This window comes from Python bivittatus, unplaced genomic scaffold (genome assembly GCF_059951505.1).
Source record: "Python bivittatus isolate LINGU-HERP-01145 unplaced genomic scaffold, Pbiv_v1 ctg000350_np1212, whole genome shotgun sequence".
Lineage (NCBI taxonomy): Eukaryota > Metazoa > Chordata > Lepidosauria > Squamata > Pythonidae > Python > Python bivittatus.
In genome coordinates this window covers 32,558,584-32,579,052 of record NW_028277074.1, presented here as the reverse complement: position 1 = coordinate 32,579,052, position 20,469 = coordinate 32,558,584, and the positions used below count along the sequence as shown (strand labels likewise).

The following is a 20,469-nucleotide window of genomic DNA, read 5'->3' as shown; positions in this document are numbered from 1 at the left end:
ATCTGCTGTAGCTCTACTGTATATTTACAATAGCAATTTAGCTTTAAATGTGTTAGCCAAAACTGAATAATGGAAAACAAGCTGAAGCTAAATCCAGAAACTCAGAAGTCCTGTTGGTAAATAAAAAAATTACCCAAGACTAGGATTCAGCATGTTTTGGATGGGTTGCACTACTCTTGAAAACATTCGGTGCAGCCTGCAAGTCTCCTTAATCTTCAACTGTCACTTGCTTTGCAGGTGGCTGTGGCAAGGAATGTTTAGCACAAGGATGCCTACAACACCAACCGTGATCCTTCCTGAGCTGGGAAGATTTGTCAACAATAATCTGCACCTGTCTTGAAAACTACAAAACACCCTACATGGATCTTCTCTTGAAAAATGTCTAGAAGTTGCTATACTGCTGGAAATTCCCAAATTCTGAGACTAGGGGGCAGTGGAGAGAGACAGACAGGAACATATTCCTTGTTTTTTTCTCTGTCTGCTGTTTGTCTGAAGTTGTTTATGAAAGGGTGATTCCATCCTTTCTTTGTTTTGCTAGCACACTTATTTTCTAACCCCCTGCCTGACAGAATGAAATTATCTAGGAGCTAGTTTTGTACCCTACCTCTATGTAGTGCCAGTAATAGAGAGGCATCAATGACTCAAAGTATGTTGTGATGTCATGATACAGTAACAGCTTACATACATGCGTGGGATGTCACAGTGCAAGAGGGGACTGAACAACATAGCATGAATATAAAGCAAATATCACAGAAGAATATGGTGGACTCTCAAGGTTTCTTGAATAAACCAATAGGACCTCATAATATAAGACATAAACTACGGTTTGCTACCACAATAATTGGGTTCACCTATCACATTAAGTCAGAATGAACAAACTACATTGTAAGTTAATGTGTTATGCTCATTTAAGCTCCGATCTTCACCAGGTGAGTTGTACTCATCCCCATGGAAAAAGAAAAGGCCACACTATGATCACTGCTAGACCAGCAATAAAGACATTTTCTCAATACTAGATAGCAGCTTGGCTACAGTAGTTATTAACATCTTCTTTAAGTATCTATCTGAAATAGCTGGCAGAGGTAATTCCTAGTTATGAATAAGGTGCTATCAATGTTTTAAAAATATTCAAGTCAATTTCTGAGCTGCTAGATAAATGAGAGCTAGAAGACCGAAAATCTTAACCTAGTTAAGCCAAAGTGAGTGTTTATAGTATCTGCTCAGATCACTCAGAAAGCACATTTGCCAAGTTTACGTCTCTATCAAATTGGACATGGACTCAAATTTTCAATCCTGCTTTTTGATAGGCATATTGCATAAGCTAGCAGTACTTTCTTTCAGTGCTACTTCTTGCATAGGCTCCCTCATTACAGGGAAGCTGCTGTAACACTAATTTATGTCCTTGTAACAAAGAATCTTGATAACTATATTTCATTCTACATCTACATGGGCTGTTCATGATGACAACTTAGAAGCTTCAGCAGTTGCAAAACTGCTTTATATCACCTAACTTAATAGGAAATGTGAACATGCCTAGGCAATTTTTGTTCTAAGTCTCAATTCAGCTCTTACTTTGAACATCGCTGCTTGTGGCTCCCCAAGTTCATGAAATGGAGGCTTTCCTGTTGACATTTCAATGATAGTACATCCCAGGGACCAAATATCAGCTGGTGCTCCATGGCCTCGAGGACCCTTATCAATGATCTCTGGAGCCATGTACTGCAAAGTACCTAAAATTAGGGAGCATAAAAGATACATTATATGAACTGATTATACTCTACTTTCAACATTTAAACTGCATTTATATTACAGGTGGATTTAACAGGTAGACAAATGTCAATGCTGGCAACTCTTGACTGCTAGACTCTTTGTTCAGATGTTTGCCTCTATGTATGCAAAAGAAAAAAGTTCCTTTCAACAATATTGAAAAATTTATGCTTCGTGCACATTCTAGGCTTCTGCAAATGCAAAAGCTTAATTTCTTAACTTTGTACAATGATATTTTATTGCAACATTCACTGAGAAAAAATGTGCTATTAAATACTCCAACCCTAATAATCTGAAAAATACCAGATTGGCCAAGCCTGGGACAGTCAGTATGAACCTTGATACAAATGTTAAATAAAGGTAACAACATATTTTGGATAGTTGTAACTTTTTTTAATTAGGCAATGAAGTCAAATGTACTTCGTACATTCTTTATAAACCAGTAAAGGTTTTATAATGAGTCACTACTGTATCTTCTGCTATTTAATAGATAAATTCCTATGTTTCTTAAGCTAGCTTTGCAAACATCACTGTTGACTCTGGCTCTCATAATCTTCTTACAGAGAATCACATCCAACCCAAAGTTCCAATGTGTATTTGTATCAGCAATTTTCCTTTAAAAAAAGAAATTAAAAGTCCTGTTTGAGCAAGACACAATTAAGAAGAGTGTTTGTGTATCAAATAGCAAAAATGCATAAAATAAATAAAGAACTAGGGTGTGATATGAAAATCTAAGGTAACATAATGATTACAACGTGAATTTGGGACAAGAAGTCCCTCGTCCAAATGGAGTTCACTGGTGACTTTGGGCCAGATATATGGTTTTAGTCCAAACTCTCTTCAGCCCAAACTCCCTTTTGCTATTCCGAAAGGCCCTCAAGACCTGGTTACGTGATCAGGCATGGCGCTCCCAGGGAATCAGAGACCTGCTTTGATGGCTCCATTGCTGAGGGGGACATTTTTATTATTCCTTCCACTATGGTTTGTATTTTTATGGTATTTATTAATGTGGTTTTTAAATATTTTTCTGTTTTTATATTTGTTTTTTTATCTGATTGTTGTTCGCCACCCAGAGTCACTTTGGTGAGAAGGGCGGCTATATAAATTTGCTAAATAAATAAACAAAATAAATAAATATTTGGGATTGGGATGATAAAATGAGGAGTGGTCCCATCAAATGAGCCTGTAAACAGATGAGTTCTATCCACCTCTCTTTCTTATTATGGGACTCATTTCTAGTTCCTTGGATTGTAGAAATGCCCTTCTTAAAAATATTATTTGCTGAAAAACCAGTGTTTCAACAGACACAATCTTATTCCATTTTCTAAGAGACATCTTCTTGCAGATATATTATTTGGTTAAACAATGCTTTATTTAGTCTGCATACCACTAATGTTTCTGTATGTATTTTGGCTATTATTATTGCCCATTACCAACACTGTATTCTTTTTTGTGTAGTTAGCATTTTGTACAGAACACTCTCCTGGAATGGTAAGAATATTACTGGAATGATGAACAGTTACCTGAAGGATATTTTTCTCTATTTTCCTTATTTATTTCTATATACATTGACTACTGTTGGCACTGAATTCCATGCTTGACCAAACAGGACCTTACTGAGAAAATGAAAAATAGATACATTCTAGTTGAAAAAGCAGTTAGGAAGATGTTCCATTTCTGTTCTTACCTGTAAATGTTTCTGTACATGGATTGACTCCTGCAAGGCGTTTAGAAGTTCCAAAATCAGAAATCTTTACTACTCCACTGTACGTATTAACTAAAACATTGTCTCCCTAAAGATGAATAGAAAATAAGCATAACATATTCAAATCATCAGGAACTACAGTAAAAGATTCCTCTGAATTCTGTCTCTAATATCACATTAGGTTAAATAACATATTCCAGATCATGGAAGAATGGGTGCTTCCTTTCCTATCTCTATCTACTATTCAAAAAGGATCCATAGGGAAATGATGAAGAGAAGTGTTCCAGGTCTTATTAGATACTCATAGAAGAAATTTATTAAGATTCCTAAGAGAGCAATTTGCATTATGGAATGATAACACTTCTCAAATACATATTTCTTAAAAACTGCAATGATACAGAACATGTGCTCACTTTTATGTCTCTATGTACAATCTGATTCTCATGGAGATATTTCAAGCCTTCTAGTATCTGCTTGGTATAAAACTTAATGGTGGGTTCTTTCATTGGTCCCCATTTTGATCTAAGGAGTGCAGAAAGACTTCCTGAAGAAGAAAAATATATAAATTGTAAAGTCAACCAGATTATAAATGTGATGTAGTTTTATTTTTATGTATTTTATAAATAATGTTTTCATAAAATAAGTACAGTATTACTCTTAGACAATCACCTGCAGAAATTCAATACGAGGCTAATCAGAAATGAACATTTTGTGCGTGAGTCCAATAATTCTAGCAACCTGATTCTTTTTATGTAAGATTAATTACACTGGAATATGGAAGGACATCACAGATTCAGCATGAGATGTTGGATGTATTTTCTTATTCAGACTGAGTCAATTGCAATATAGCTAAAGGTAATATAATACATTTGCAGATGTTTAAAATACAAATCATTTGAGCCTGAATGCTAGGTTCTATTCTGATTTCTACTTATATGTAGAATTAAAATTAAGAAAAGAATTAAATTTAATTTAAATTTAATTTAAATTTCTTTTATGATTAAAAGAAAACAATACGAACCGCCAGGCACTTGTTCCATGAAGATTTTAATATATCCATCTTCAGAAACAGAACCAAGATACTGAACAATATTTCGGTGTTTTAGATATTTGTGAAGAGCAATTTCTTCATGCAGTGGCTGAGAATATCTACCATGAAAATATAGAAAGAAAAAGCAAAGTCCTAAGAAATTATAAGAAAACCTTCTAGCCTAAGTAAATCACGTTGTTACATGCGTAAATTGCTATTTTTAAAATACTAGAATAAAGTAAAAGAATGAGCAGCGAAGCTTCTGCAATGGTTCATAATACTTCAGCAAACAGGATTTTTACAAGATAAATATGCTCTCAGTAAATTGAAAAAGGACAGTGTATTCATTTCAACAGACTAATTTCTTTTGTTCCTTTATCCAGGAAGAGAGACATGAGGAAAACTATTTAAACTAATAGCAACAAGTTAAGAAAAACACGTTGAATACTTTCATGAATTATAAATCAGCTAACAGATTTTATTTTCTGCATGTCCAGTTGCAATACCTCCTAACCCATCTTGGGTCATGCAATTTCATTTCAACTTAACCACTGAAACAATGTGAATTTGTGCTTTATTCTATTTTATGGCTCTATTGGCAAGAGCATGCCAATTGATGAGACTACATTGGTCTAGCAGATCTTCCTTTTCGCTTTCCATTGTCTCAAAACATTTAGCAATATGCCTTTTCTTTCATCTGCACACTTGTTAACTGTAATTTTCTTACTAAAAAGGAATGACTTGAAATTAATTCATACTATCCTTCTCAGTATATCATAATCAAGAGAGAGAGAGTAAACACATACTCTCCAAACATGTGGATACATTTTAAAATTTGTCCTCAATATTAAAACATTGTGCTTCCCAGAACTATTAGGAAAAATATAAAGATTCACCTGCTATCTTTTTCTGGTATTTCTTTGATGGCTATTCGAACTTGATTGCTAAGATCTCTTCCAGCATAAACTATCCCATAGGTTCCTTTCCCTAATACAACTCTATCTCCATTCTCATCATAGTCATACTCATACTGAAGGCAAAAAAGAAAATAACACTCAAAATTAATCTTCAGAAACAACAAAAGAACATTGTCAAAGCATCAAACTGATTTTAATACAAGTGATTAGTAATTTATTGACTTGAAATTTAGCAAGCATTCTTGAAATTAAAAATCAAGCATTTTTGTTAGGTTTGCAGTTTTCTTTGATGGCTACTAAAACTGCAAAAACCTATCTTTGTGCAATTAAAAAAAAGCTAGTGGTGCTAATCAACAGAGAGGTAGCTGATCAACGAGATTGATGAACTGTGGTATGTAAAAATATTTTGACATAAGTAGACAGTGAAAAGTGAAAAATACAGAACTGGAAGAACGGTAAATAAATTATATATGTATTTGCTTATTTTATTTACATCACCTCTTTTGGCTCATAGGCTATAGAAAGATCTGTCACTGTAAAAAAAAATCTAATTTTGAGTTTAAAAAATCTGGCACATAATAACAACACATTCCAAAACAGAACAGCTGCAGTGGCAAAATGCACATCAAAACAGATGCCTATGTGGGCATAACTTTACAAATTATTCATTTGCAGTACTGTAGTTCCACAATTAAACCAAACAAGAAATGTGAAGATGGCATATCTTAAACCATGTAGAAGTTTTGAATTATGATAAAAACTAGTAACTTATAAGTAACTGCAGTTTCCAAGCAGTCATCTGTGAATTCACACATATGGGTTATGCAGAACTTTCAAGACTTTACAGAAATGTTTGGTGAGAATCTCATCCCATGCATACCAAATTAATAGGTGCAACTCCCTCTGAAACATTGTGGTTGCCAAGACCAACACAAAGGATCCAAAGCCAAAGCTGGAGACCAAGCAGAAGAGAAGTGAAAGAAGTATGAATTCACAGATGAACATTCCAAGAACTACAGCTGCAGGCAAATATTCAGCCCTTTATCATAGTTTCTGTGATTTAGACACATGGTGATTAGCAAGCTTACCTAGGGTAGAGTCTGGTTCTCATTAGATGAACAAAAGGAGAATAATCTTTCAAAAAAAAAAAAAAGTATCACTGTGAGAACAAAGGTCCAGTCCGTGATGGTAGATGACTCAGCCTGTGTAGCTACCTGGCACAATCCCCTGGAAAAAGACTGCCAACTCTGCTATTGCTCTCATGAAGTGCACATAGTTTTGGAAAGGCACAACTCTTTGGCCAGTTCATAACAAAGCATGATGGTTGCAACCTTTCAGGTGGAGAAATGCTTGGGAAAAGCCCACAGACTTAAGATAGGCCCTTGAAAGCCAAGACTAAACATTGGTCTTAGAAGAATGGTGTCATATGGCCCAAGTAAAAACCAAAGCACACAGACATCCAAAAGACAAAGGAAAATTTGTAATGTAGCAGTAGTAGTTATTTTAAAGTTATTATAGCTGCCCACTCCCATAGACTTTGGGCAGCTTACAACTGCAAACTATAAAAACAGTTAAAAACACTTGAGGGGCTAGGGAAAAAAGACAGAGGCACTTTTACACTGTTTCAAATAAAAATTGGACAGTAAGTTTTGAAAGAAGAAAAAAATGTAGGGGTAAAGGACCACATCATTCCTAAGAAAAACAAGGGAAGTCTCTTTGCAAAGCACAGTTCTCCAACCTGCGGTCAAGGCTACCAAAAAGGCTTCCTTCTATTAAATAAGTGGTGTAGTACTTATGGGCTTGAAGATCTTTGACATTAACACAGAGAGAAGAAGAAAGATGCTCCATGTCAGAAATGGAAGGCAAGCTAGAAGACAGAGATATGCTGGGTTTTTCATAAAATTCTTAATCAGCAGATTGCAAAAAGAGAAGCATCTCCTAACAGAAAAAGAAGAAGATGGCAGTAGGGTTACTTCTGTGGAAGAAAGAGCCAAACTTCTGGGAGCTAACAGCCAGTGTTTCTCATGGCAGAGATGCTACTTAAATCAACTGCCAACTATCATTCAACTTCATTGGCAAGAAATAGGGGAAAATAGCACAGGGAAGAGTGGGAGAAAGAAGTGTAAACTATAGTAGGTGAGAGAAGGTGCTCCATTTTTATGTTGACACAGAACAGTCAACTACTTTAGTAATTTTTCTTAGTACATAAAGATTCTTATTTAGCTATGCCATGTTGTATGTTGGAGAGTTTTAAGCCAAGTATGATCTGAGACTCTAGTCTGGAAAATCTCTGCTTCTTGCCAGTGAGCCTTACAAAACTAGCTGTTTTAAATGGAAGAGAACAACCAAAATATGAGGTACCTGATAGTCTCCCAGCAAAATAATCTCCCAGAAAAGATTTTCACTTGGCAGTGTAGGATGCCAACATAACTTGCCCTACTTTGTCCCAGAGATATGGAATCTTCCAAGCTGTCAGGCAGTGAGCATTACTGTCTGGGTGAAAGACCTGTCCCTAAAAGACCATCCTGATGGATGCATGGATGGTAGGTTGAGGTGGTTTGGAAGGCAGAGGCACTCCCAACAGTTGAAGCAGAGTAAAAGGATGAATCACAGTTGCTGAGATCATCAAGGTGCAATTAGAATGCAGCTGGCTGAATTCCTGTTGAGTTTTGTCAGAATTTGGGGGACTGGCAGAAACATGTAAAACAGGAATTCATTCTACGTAAAAAAGAAAGCAATACCAAGATACTGGAAATTCATCATTACCTGCTGCCAAAGATCAGGCATTGCCTACTGCCCCATGTTGAAAAGAGAGGGGAAGCATCAAATGTATAATATCTGAGTCACAAAGGACAGCAGGAACTGTCTCAGCAGATGAACAAGGGATCCACAGCAAAATGTCAGTAGGTAAAATCTGAGGCAGTCATCCTCAGCAGAGGCAGGTACAACTGTCTACAGGAAGATTATGATCTCTGAGTAAGAGGCCATTCTGGGGAGTGAGAGATCTGGAAGTCTCAAAGAAATGTGGAAAACAAGACTTAAGAACAAGAAGATGATGCTTACAACATCTGCTTGTCATACTCTGACACAGTTAAGGGGTGGAATCTGATTAAATATGGAATGGAAGACCAATACTGTATGTGAAATTATCTGCTTCATTACATCTTGAGTTGTTCCAGGGCAAGCTGATCTATTGACTGGAACTGTGAACGGCTGGTTTTGATATGCCAATAATCTATTCTAGAGGAGTAAAATGGCATGAAGGCAAATAAAATCAGAGAAGCACCCATCTTGAGGCTTAGGTCTCTGTACTCTCTAGAGAGAAAAAGGACTTTTTTCTCAGCATCCCTGTGGAAGAGAGGATAATCTAAGGAAATATTGCTGCCCAATCTCTCCTTCCAAGTACAAGGCAAGGACAGAGTTCGTTTTGCCCTGGTTGGAATTGGGCAGCACTGTCCTCTTAAAAATGCTTTGAGCTCTTCATGAGAGTGATGCCCTTGGAACTGATAACCATTCATTGGAGACCTCAGATTCTTCTGTCTGTGGAGGAGGTTTTGGTCAGACATTTGAAGGCATGAGGGAGCAATTTCTGGGACACAACTGGAGAAGAGATGAGATTTAAATCTAAATCTACAAAGAAAATACTTTGTAGTCTGTTGTACTTAGAGCTTACTCTCAAAGGATAGCCTACAAGTGGGAGGAATAATTGTAATGAGTCTACTTCATAAATACCTCCCAGTGCTTACAAGGGTCTACTGAATCACCTTCACCAAAGCAAAGGTCAGTTTCTCCCATCTGAAACTTCTGGCACTTGCAAAATTTGCCACTTGATCCTTGGAAAATGGGATTCTAAGGACCATAGGGCTGAAGTCCAGATGCCTGTGACAAGAGGACAGAGATCCCAACAAATAAATAAAATAACTGTAAGTATATTGGTAAGAACAAAGATCTCAAGGGCAAAAATAAATTGATGGGGTTCATGGGGAGCCACACATAGCAGAGTAGCACACATATTGTAGGGCTTCTACCAAACATTTGTGTATTACCTAGACCAGTGTTATCCAAACTTGCCCACTTTAAGATGAGTGGGTTTCAATTCCCATAATTCCCCAGCCAGCATGGCTGGCTGGGGAATTCTGGGAGTTGGTCCACTCATCTTAAAGTAGCCAAGTTTGGACAACACTGACCTAGACAGTCCATATAGAACTTTGCACAGATAACCCATCTGTGTGAACCAAGAGACCACAATGAAGAATGCTTGTATTAATATGGATAAACAACAAAATACTCATTGGTACTCAAGTCACATACAGAGCAAAAAATCCAATTCATATATAAACCAAAAAGGCAGTCAACAATTTTGAAAATATTTCAATTTAAAAAATGATAGTGGTTGAGTCTATTCCCATGTTATTATTGTCAGCTTCTTTCTCTCTCTTACATCAACAGTACTTCAGTCAAGACTTCTAAAAGTCTCCCTGCAGTATAGTAGCTCTGCAGTATGCCCTTGAAATTTTCCTCAATTTCCTTAAGCTTTCTGTTTCCATACAGAGCATATGAGTAAAGTCCTTGTATACTCTCACATGAATTACTACGAAGCTACTTCACCTTTCAAACAGTTTCATTTTTCAAGCTTCAGCATTTCATAGTTTTTCCTACTGAGCTGTTATATGATCAGCATTCTTACGTAATGATATAACAAGAACCTGTGAAAGTTTTTCATCACACCCATATTTCATAGCTACAAAACAGTACAGTATAGCGACCTCTTGAGCCTGAGCCAAGGTTATGTTTCTCTGAATTTTATTTCAGCACATTTATAACAGAGCCGTATTATACAGTCTCAGACGCTTATGCTAGGATGGCAGGCTCAGTTTCTGTAAAATATCTCAAGATAAACATGTAAAAACACTGTGTGCAAGGAGAAATGCCACCGTCTTTAGATCCTGGACACAGGCATCTACTCCATTTTCTTAGGCAATAAAATCTAATCTAAATCAGAGTATGTCAGAGAAAAGGATTTAAAAAGTATTCCCATAATAACTGGATACTCTATAAACATTTCAATTTCTAGCAAAAAACTAGAATAAATTGATTTTTTATATGACCTTGTCTATGGCATGAACACTGTAGTCAAGCCTTATTTACAATTCAACAGCAGCTGTTTTATTAGAGCACTTTCGTAGACATCAGCATGCTGGACAGTAAACAGACAGACATGTCAACTAAATCCTCAGAACATGGCACTGTATCTTTTAATCTTTGCTAAGGACTTTGTAGACAGAAGGTGCCCAGAATTGCAGAATTTGTGAATTAGGGCGCAAAAGTGTATACTTCTTTATGTTATACTTTAGGCTTTTACATATAAAGCAATTAACAAGTTATGAAATATTAGTAAAAAAAGGGGGGGGTAAAAGGTAAGCCCACAAGGGTCTGTTTTACACCACAACTGACTCTTGGCCCATGTAGCCAGAACTCTGTATTCTGGCAGGCAGGACCTTTAAGTTCCTGTCAAGTCTGAGACATTCCTGATACACCCAAAGATAATTTTATCTGGAATCAGTAGTTGTACTTGGCACAGAAAACATCCCCTTCTTCCACCAAGTTCCAGCTCTTCTTGCTGTCCTTAATAAATCTTGCTTTTATAGTTTGCTGTTTAGCCATCTTTGCATCAGAGAGTTATTCAAATGTTCTATGCAAAATGCTTTCCTAAGGGCAGTTCAATGTCTTCTAAGGGACAACATCATCTAAAGCCCTGCAGAATGAAATATTATCCTGCTGTTAGCAGTGGGGTACTGGACAGCTTCATCAGCTCTTCTGTGAAGGATAGAGGCAAGCAGGAAATAAAGCATATGGCAATTTGGGAAGTGTAGATCTGAGGCTTTGATTCAAACTGGTTCCCTATAGTTGTTTCCAGTTTGGGATGAAGAGATTTGGGTATGCAAGCATTGAGCCATGCATTACAAAGTCTCCTGTAACTATTATTTCAAATCTATATAAATATCAACTACATCAATCATTTAAACTATTAAATTGGAAGGATCTTTCCTCAGTTTTTGATATTAAATCATTGCTAACTGGGTTACTATTATTGAAATCATGGGATCAATTTTTCAGGAAAAAAAGCTACTGAGGCTGAGGGAGTTTGTGAAAAATGTAGGTTATTAAGGATGATGCAAGCTACATATCATGTTTTGTTAAAAAGCATTACAGCTTTATAAGGATGTCATTAATATTTAAGTTTTTCAAATCGCATTACATATATATTACATTGCAAAAATATTGTACACATTTCTGTGCCACACTGATCCATTTGCAGTGGCATGCTGAAATTCAATAACTACAGTTATTGAACGCTAATAATGTTATAGAAAGGCACTGAGATCAGGTGGGATTAAGATATCTATCTTTTCTTGTTTTTTGAGGTAGAAAATACAAACTGAACTAACCACCGGTCACAATTGAGATTTCATAAGGGGAGGGGAGGGGAGGGAGGGAGGGAGGAGGTCAGGGCAGGACAGGGAGGGAGGGAGAAAATCCCCTCTCACCCCAATGGGTGGTATGTGTCTTCCTCAATCTTGAGTCCTCTACCAAAGACCTGGGGGTTTGAGGGTTCTGTGCAATATCTTAGGTGTAACTGCACTCTTCTGGACAGAGCGCTCTAAAGTTGTTCTTGGGATCTGTTGGAGCCACTCCCCCAGCTTAGAAGTCACAGCCCTGAGTGCTCCTACCACCACTGGAACCACTTTGGCCTTTACTTTCCACATTCTCTCTAGTTCTTCCTTCAGGTCCTGTACTTTTCCAGCTTCTCATATTCCTTTTTCCTGATGTTGCTGTCACTTGGCCCCAGTACATCTATCACCACTGTTGTCTTCTGGTTCTTGTCTATTACTATGATGTCTGGTTAACTGGCCAGTATCTGCCTGTCTGTCTGGATCTGGAAGTCCCACAGGATCACCCCATCAGTCTTAACTATTTTGCTTCTCTTTACTTCCGTCTGGCCACACTTTTCCAGTCTGAATAACATCCCAATATCCTTACTGTAGATCCATGTCAGGTGGATCAGTGAGTCAATGTCTCATTCAGTTTTAGCATACAGCTTGATGTCATCCATGTAGAGGAGATGGCTGATAGTAGCACCCGTATCCAGTCCTTGTGATTATCTGGCTGAAGGGGTTCAAGCACATGCAGAACAGCAGCAGGGATAGTGCATGCCGCACTTGATGGCCACTTGTGCGTGCTGTTGAGTTGACTTATGATGTTGTCTTCTGCAGTCCCATTGAGTTCTTGACAAAGTGTCCTGTTGACTTTGTACAGCACCAGGCATTCACAGATCCATGTGTGTGGCATTGAGTCATAAGCTTTCATGTAGTCAATCCAGGCTGTGCTCAGATTGGTTTGTCTAGACCAGTGTTGTCCAAGCTTGGGCACTTTAAGATGAGTGGACTTCAACTCCCAGAATCCTGGGAATTGAAGTCCACTCATCTTAAAGTGGCCAAGTTTGGACAACACTGGTCTAGACCTTCAGTCTTGGGTGACTCCTCTATCTATGAGCGACTGGTGTTTTGAGCCTCTAGTGTTATTCCCAATGCCCTTCTGAACTGTGCTCATGTACTGGACCGTATGGACCTGTAGCTTGGTGGCTATGATGCCTCACAGGACTTTCCATGTTGTGGGGAGGCAGGTTATTGGCCAGTAGTTGGACAGTGCTGTTCCCTTGTGGGGGTCTTTCATGATCAGCACTGTCCTTCCTTGTGTTAACCAATCTGGGTGGGAGCCTGCTGCTAGCAGCTGGTTCAACTGTGCTGCTAGGCATTCATGCACTGCTGTTAGTTTGTTTAGCCAGTAGGTGTGGATCATGACCAGGCCAGGTGCTGTCCAGCTATGTTCTTGACCCACTGTTGGATGTCTGCTACTGTAATGGTGACTGGTTCCTGTTCTGGGAGATTGCTGTGGTCTGCTCTCAGGTCCTGCAGCCACTTTGCGTTATGTGTCTTTCTCCAGTGTTCCCCATGTTCTTCCAGTACTGTTCAGTTTCTGCTGTCGGTTACTGTGTTGTTATACTGCAGTTGAGAGTACACCTTGGATGGTTCATGAATACGTATGTATGCATCCATGTATATATGTGTGTGTATAAACCCAGTATCTTTTATTTATAAAGACAAAGTCCTACTTAGCCCATATAGGTGAGTACAATTGACTCCACAATCCTCTTTATTTGAAAGGTTGTCTATTGTTTCTTATATTAATATACTTAAGATGCAAAATAGAAACAAAACAAGATCACAGACATGTTTTTATATCTCAGTAATTGCAACTTACTTCCAATGTATCAGCATCAATCTCTCCTTCAAGTTCCAGGGTATTTCCTACAGCATCAGTTAAGATCTCCTTAACCAAAGCACAGAATCTGAAAGCAAGGTATGTCTCACAATCAAAGGCAAAAAAATATCTGTCTGCCTGCTCAATCAGCCTATCTTTATATATAATTAATACAAAGAAAACCAACATGCATTACAGATTCCCTTAGCATAATACTGAGACAAGCGTGATTCTACAGTGTCTTTCATAATAGACCTTAAAATGCCTTTACATCAAAATGCTCCATAATATAAAGTAAACTTGTTAAATATTGAGTTTCTTGTTTTAATTGTTTTTAATCGGGGAGAGTCCAAATTAAATTATTGTCTAAAGCAGAATCAAATACCAGTACCTCGCTCAGATACAGTCACTAACACCAACATTCTTAAAATATTTCCATTAAGGCAGGAAAATTGGAAAGAAAGAGAAATTCAAAATGTTATGAATATTTTTCCTTATAATTAGAAAAAGGCATTAAAAAGCAGAAATGCCTCCGATAATGTAAAATATTATATTTTATATTTTTTTCATCACTTTTCTCACTGATCAAATTTATTGAAGTTGATGTAGAATGAAAAATGCAACAGAAGAAGCTTATTTGTTTCACTCATTCTTATTCTGGTTCTGTATCAGAATTTGTAACATTTGTATGAGTTATTTTGATCACTAGTAAAAACAAAGCAAAACAAAACAAATTTCTTACCTAGTACATTGATACTCAGTAGAAAAATATATTTGAAAGTCATCAGAGTTGTCATGGACATAGAGAAAACAACACCGTTCATCAAATTTAGATATGCTGCAAATATCCAATGAAAATAAAGTTATCCTGGCACAAGCAGATTGGATAAAGAAACAAATGTAGAAAATCAATTAATTTAAATAAAAATGATGGGCAGCTCAGTCTTCTGGATATAATATTTTGTAATTTTGAAAAGCTTACTTTTAATGTTTTATAGAAAGAACAACTTCCATGTCAGAGCTATCAGGTTTAAGATAATGATAAAGTTCCTTAAGCAAAGCATAAGGATACAACTGGAACAATGGAAGCCATTAAGTTTTCTCAGCAGAACAGTGGGAAATTGAAATACATTACTTTAAAAAAAAAAACTACCCTGGTTATTTAAATGTTGTAAAACAAACATTTCTAATTGATTGCAGAAAATTATTTTGTTGATTTTACTCTTGTAGGTTAGTTTGTTATGTGCCAGTATTCTTTGGGGATTCAGATCCAATTAAAAGTTAAGATATTTTCAGGTTCATGCTAGCAAAGTACACTTACAATGGAGGTGAATATGTGTAGCTCAGGGTTGGACTGTGGAGTCCTTGGGGTTCTCTGAGCTTGGTTCTTTTCTTGCAAACGTTTCATTACCTGGCTAGGTAACATCTTCAGTGCTAAAGTGGGATGAGGTTTGCTCTCTATTTATCTGCTGTGGCCTGCTTTGCCAGTGCTGGTGGGGGGTGTGGGTTTTGTTTTGTCTTCTGGTAGTTGATTGATTAGCATATGTTGACTGCTTGATGGTGTGCCTGGTGGTGACCTTTGCTTATCTGGGTGATGATTGCTGGAGATGAGTGCTGGTGATTGAATGCTGGTGAGGCGATCTTCTGATCTTTTGTCTCTTTTGAATAGTATGTAGATGCTGTTTATCTCTATGCCACAGCAGATAAACAGAGAGCAAACCTCATCCTACTTTAGCACTGAAGATGTTACCTAGCCGGGTAATGAAACATTTGCAAGAAAAGAACCAAGCTCAGAGAACCCCAAGGACTCCAAAGTACACTTAAGTTATCTGGGCAAAGTTCAGTTATTCCTGAGAAAGTGGACAGGGTCTTTGGTATGTTGAGTCCTGCCACCTGTGTGTTAGATATGTGTCCCTGGTTAGTTTTGGCTTCCCAGAAAGTGAAATATGGCACAGTTCAAGCGGGGGCAAATGCATCTTTGTTGAAAGGGGGTGGTTTCACCTGCCTTGGGTAGTGAACAAAGTAAACTCCCTCCTGAAAAGGTCATAATTGGGCTTGGCTGTACTGGACAATTTTTATCCAGTTTCCAATTTTCCCTTTTTGGGGCAGGTTGCTGAAAAGGTGGTAGGTCTGCAGCTCCAAAGGAGAAAGCAGATTATCTGGCTCCTTGGCAGTCAGGTTTCAGGCCATGATACAGCACTGAGACAGTACTGATTGTGCTTGTAGATGACCTCTGGCAGGCCTGGGATGGGGGTAGTGTATCCATCCTGTTATCCTTCTGGGCCAGTTGAGGGGCTTGGGAGAAAGAGATGCTGTTTCTCAGTGGTTCTCTTTCCTCCAAGGCTGTTTCCAGGTGGTACTTGGGAGAGGGGAGAGATCTAGCCCTAAGCCCCTACTTTGTGGGGTGCTGCAGGACTCAACTCTCTCCCTGCTCCTTTTTAACATCTACATGAAACTGCAGGGCAAGGTCATCTATCAGCACAGGATTCTGTATTGTCACACTGATGATACTCAGTTGTACATCACTACTCTGGACTGCCCAAGACTGGAGTGTCTGGAGACCATGTTGCTCTGAATAGGGAAAAACCATCTTCAGCTCAAACCTGACAATCCTGAGTGGCTGTGGGTTTTATTCCCACCCCCTCCCGCTGATCTACTGGTTTTCCCTTATTAACTGTGAATGGAGTTGCATTGTTCCAAGCTTGTACACAAATACATTTTATGTGCCAGTTGTGCCCATCCCTAGATCAAGAGGAATTGCTCATGGTCACTCATGCCTTAGTCATCTCTCGACTGAACTATTGCAATATGGTCTACATGGGGCTACCCTTGAAGAACATTCAGAAGCTTCAGCTGATCCATAATGGAGAAGCACATGCAGTTTGGGGTGTATCGCAGTACTCCTACATAACACCACTGCTATGTAAGCTCCACTGGCTCCCAATGTTTTCAAGATGCTGGTTGTTACCCTTAAAGCTCTACATGGCATGGAGCCAGGTTACTTGTGGGACTGTTCTTTCCTGGTGGTTTCTGCCTGTCTCACAGATTTGGCAGAATGGGCATGCTTTGGGCATCCTTAGTGAAACAGTGTCACCTGTTAGATCCCAGTAAGCACATCTTCTTTGTCATGGCATCTTTTGGTTTTAATGGAATGTTTTCTTTTTTACACAGAGCTTCTATGTATAGATGGGTGACCATATATATTGGATAAATAAATAAATATTTAGCAATTATTGCCAAAGAAAGATGCTATAAGGAAAAAAAGAACAATATTCAGCTCCATCTCCAACATATACATCTTCTATATGACATATCAATAATTTGTGTCAAATTGCTGAAATTTGCAGTCAGTGTTGTTCAAAAGTAATTTGCATGAAACAAAAAATCCATACTACTCTAGATGAACACAAGGGGAAATTAATGACAGTTTTTAGAGGTTATAAAGAAAGATCAATCAATATCTATCTGTGCTTCCAATCTGCAATAAGTTTGAACTTGAGAACTACATGGTAAACTGCATGTTTAAAGAAGTAACACTTAAAGATGTTCTGAAGGTGATCGCTGCAAAATAGTTTTTATAGAATTACATATAATTAAAAAGGTATCAAAGTATATGTTTGAAAAATCTGTATTCTTCTTTTTAGTCTCTTAAAAGGAGAAGCATAAACTAACAATGCAAAACCTAAACAATCTGAAAAATTCAGAACCAGTCTTTCAGTAAGGTTTTTGGATGATGACATACATAGGAAGGGAGAAAACCATACAAAATTGACAACACAAACAATACCAGAATTCAATAATCATTAAAATCCTCAGAGGATACAGAACAGATTTAAATATGTAAGTAGGCTTATACAAGAAAAGGCACATAGGATCCAACTCATATATGATTTCATATGATAGAACCATTTTGAAAATAGAGAAGCAATACATACAGTGGGGCAAAAAAGTATTTAGTCAGCCACCAATTGTGCAAGTTCTCCCACTTAAAAAGATGAGAGAGGCCTGTAATTTTCATCATAGGTATACCTCAACTATGAGAGACAAAATGGGGAAAAAAATCCAGAAAATCACATTGTCTGATTTTTAAAGAATTTATTTGCAAATCATGGTGGAAAATAAGTATTTGGTCAATATCAAAAGTTCATCTCAATACTTTGTTATATATCCTTTGTTGGCAATGACAGAGGTCAAACGTTTTCTGTAAGTCTTCACAAGGTTTTCACACACTGTTGCTGGTATTTTGGCCCATTCCTCCATGCAGATCTCCTCTAGAGCAGTGATGTTTTGGGGCTGTCGCTGGGCAACACGGACTTTCAACTCCCTCCAAAGGTTTTCCATGGGGTTGAGATCTGGAGACTGGCTAGGCCACTCCAGGACCTTGAAATGCTTCTTACGAAGCCACTCCTTCGTTGCCCGGGCGGTGTGTTTGGGATCATTGTCATGCTGAAAGACCCGGCCACGTTTCATCTTCAGTGCCCTTGCTGATGGAAGGAGGTGTTCACTCAAAATCTCACGATACATGGCCCCATTCATTCTTTCCTTTACACGGATCAGTCGTCCTGGTCCCTTGGCAGAAAAACAGCCCCAAAGCATGATGTTTCCACCCCCATGCTTCACAGTAGGTATGGTGTTCTTTGGATGCAACTCAGCATTCTCTCTCCTCCAAACACAACGAGTTGAGTTTAGACCAAAATATTCTACTTTGGTTTCATGTGACCATATGACATTTTCACAATCCTCTTCTGGATCATCCAAATGCTCTCTAGCAAACTTCAGACGGCCCCAGACATGTACTGGCTTAAGCAGGGGGACACATCTGGCACTGCAGGATTTGAGTCCCTGGCGGCGTAGTGTGTTACTGATGGTAGCCTTTGTTACTTTGGTCCCAGCTCTCTGCAGGTCATTCACTAGGTCCCCCCGTGTGGTTCTGGAATTTTTGCTCACCGTTCTTGTGATCATTTTGACCCCACAGGGTGAGATCTTGCGTGGAGCCCCAGATCAAGGGAGATTATCAGTGTATTATCTTGTATGTCTTCCATTTTCTAATTATTGCTCCCACAGTTGATTTCTTCACACCAAGCCGCTTGCCTATTGCAGATTCAGTCTTCCCAGCCTGGTGCAGGTCTACAATTTTGTTTTTGGTGTCCTTCGACAGCTTTTTGGTCTTGGCCATAGTGGAGTTTGGAGTGTGACTGTTTGAGGTTGTGGACAGGTGTCTTTTATACTGATAGCAAGGTCAAACAGATGCCATTACTACAGGTAACGAGTGGAGGACAGAGGAGCCTCTTAAAGAAGTAGTTACAGGTCTGTGAGAGTCAGATATCTTGCTTGTTTGTAGGTGACCAAATACTTATTTTCCACCATGATTTGCAAATACATTCTTTAAAAATCAGACAATGTGATTTTCTGGATTTTTTCCCCCATTTTGTCTCTCATAGTTGAGGTATACCTATGATGAAAATTACAGGCCTCTCTCATCTTTTTAAGTGGGAGAACTTGCACAATTGGTGGCTGACTAAATACTTTTTTGCCCCACTGTAGTTCAAATTTGTTACGATTCATTAGAGATACAGACACTTGTCACACAGTTTAATTTGCTATACTAAGAGAAGTTCCTTTAAACACAGCTATATAAAGAATGTTATAGCAATCTAATCTACATGCTATTCTTAAATTCTGTTATCCTGGCCAGGTTTATAATGACTCCTCTTTCAGCTAGACTCTTAGCATACTAATGAAATTAAGGTTTTCAAAAATGTAAAGCAAAGAAATTGGGGATACAAGATTAATTCACAGCCATAACTTTGACTTTTGATTAGCTATCTGCAAGTCTTTTAGGATCTCTCCTTTAGAACATTTATACTATTTTCTTCATTAAAGGTGGCTACCTCTGCTGTACATGTAAGAATGACTATAACTTTAAGAAAGAAGTACTATCAGACTTCTAGAACAGCAAGTGAACTGGCTAAAGATAATAGAAGAAGTTATGAAATACCAGGTTTTTTTAATAGTTCACACTGTACTGTTTATATCTGAAACATACTTTCGCAATCTTATTTCATTTAAAACTAGGTGGTCCAGGCTTTTTGTGTTTATAATGTAAACAAATATAAAGGAAACCATTTAAAAGCACACCAACCTTATTCCTCTAATAGAAGAAGCTGTAAAGTTCCATTCATGAATTTGTTTCTGCAAAGAAATAAAACCACAGATCGTTCTGAAGCAAGACTGCAAATACAGTGGTACCTCGGGTCACGAACGCTTCTGTTCATGATCAATTCTGGTAACGAACAGTGCCATTCGCAAAATTTTGCTTCCGTTCGCGAACGCCAGATCGGGTGACGAACAGGATCCGCGGCCAATTTCCCTCCCGTGACACGTGGTCGTGGCTTCCTGTAGGGAGGGGGACTCTCCCTCCAAGCAATAACTGCCTCCCCACCCACCTTCCTGTCCTTCATGCCAGAAGTCACATCGAGCAAGGTTAGCGTTCTCTCTCTTCGTACTGTACTTTGTGTCATATTTTTGTGGTTTTAAAAAAAAAATACATATGGTTCAGAACGGATTAACCATAATTACATTGAACCTTATAGGAAATTTGATTCGGGATGCGACCAAAATCAGTTGGCGACCAAATTCGGAGGGGTCAGAACGGATTAACCGTATTTACATTGAACCTTATGGGAAAATTTGATTCGGGTCGCGACCAATTCGGGTCACGACCAGAG

General features: G+C 38.2%; 1 protein-coding gene across 4 annotated transcripts in view; it reads right to left on the bottom strand.

The window, feature by feature from the left end:
* Window positions 1-20,469, bottom strand: part of MAP3K15 (mitogen-activated protein kinase kinase kinase 15) — a 73,759-nt gene that overhangs the window by 10,956 nt on the left and 42,334 nt on the right. For all 4 annotated transcript variants that reach the window (XM_088144862.1, XM_088144861.1, XM_088144863.1 and 1 more), the window contains 8 exons: window positions 19,884-19,933; window positions 14,484-14,579; window positions 13,742-13,829; window positions 5,399-5,532; window positions 4,494-4,621; window positions 3,886-4,016; window positions 3,455-3,560; window positions 1,573-1,730 (listed from right to left, as the gene is read on the bottom strand). In XM_088144862.1, the coding sequence (XP_088000988.1) occupies window positions 1,573-1,730; window positions 3,455-3,560; window positions 3,886-4,016; window positions 4,494-4,621; window positions 5,399-5,532; window positions 13,742-13,829; window positions 14,484-14,579; window positions 19,884-19,933 (891 nt within the window). The remainder of the gene's footprint in view (window positions 1-1,572; window positions 1,731-3,454; window positions 3,561-3,885; window positions 4,017-4,493; window positions 4,622-5,398; window positions 5,533-13,741; window positions 13,830-14,483; window positions 14,580-19,883; window positions 19,934-20,469) is intronic.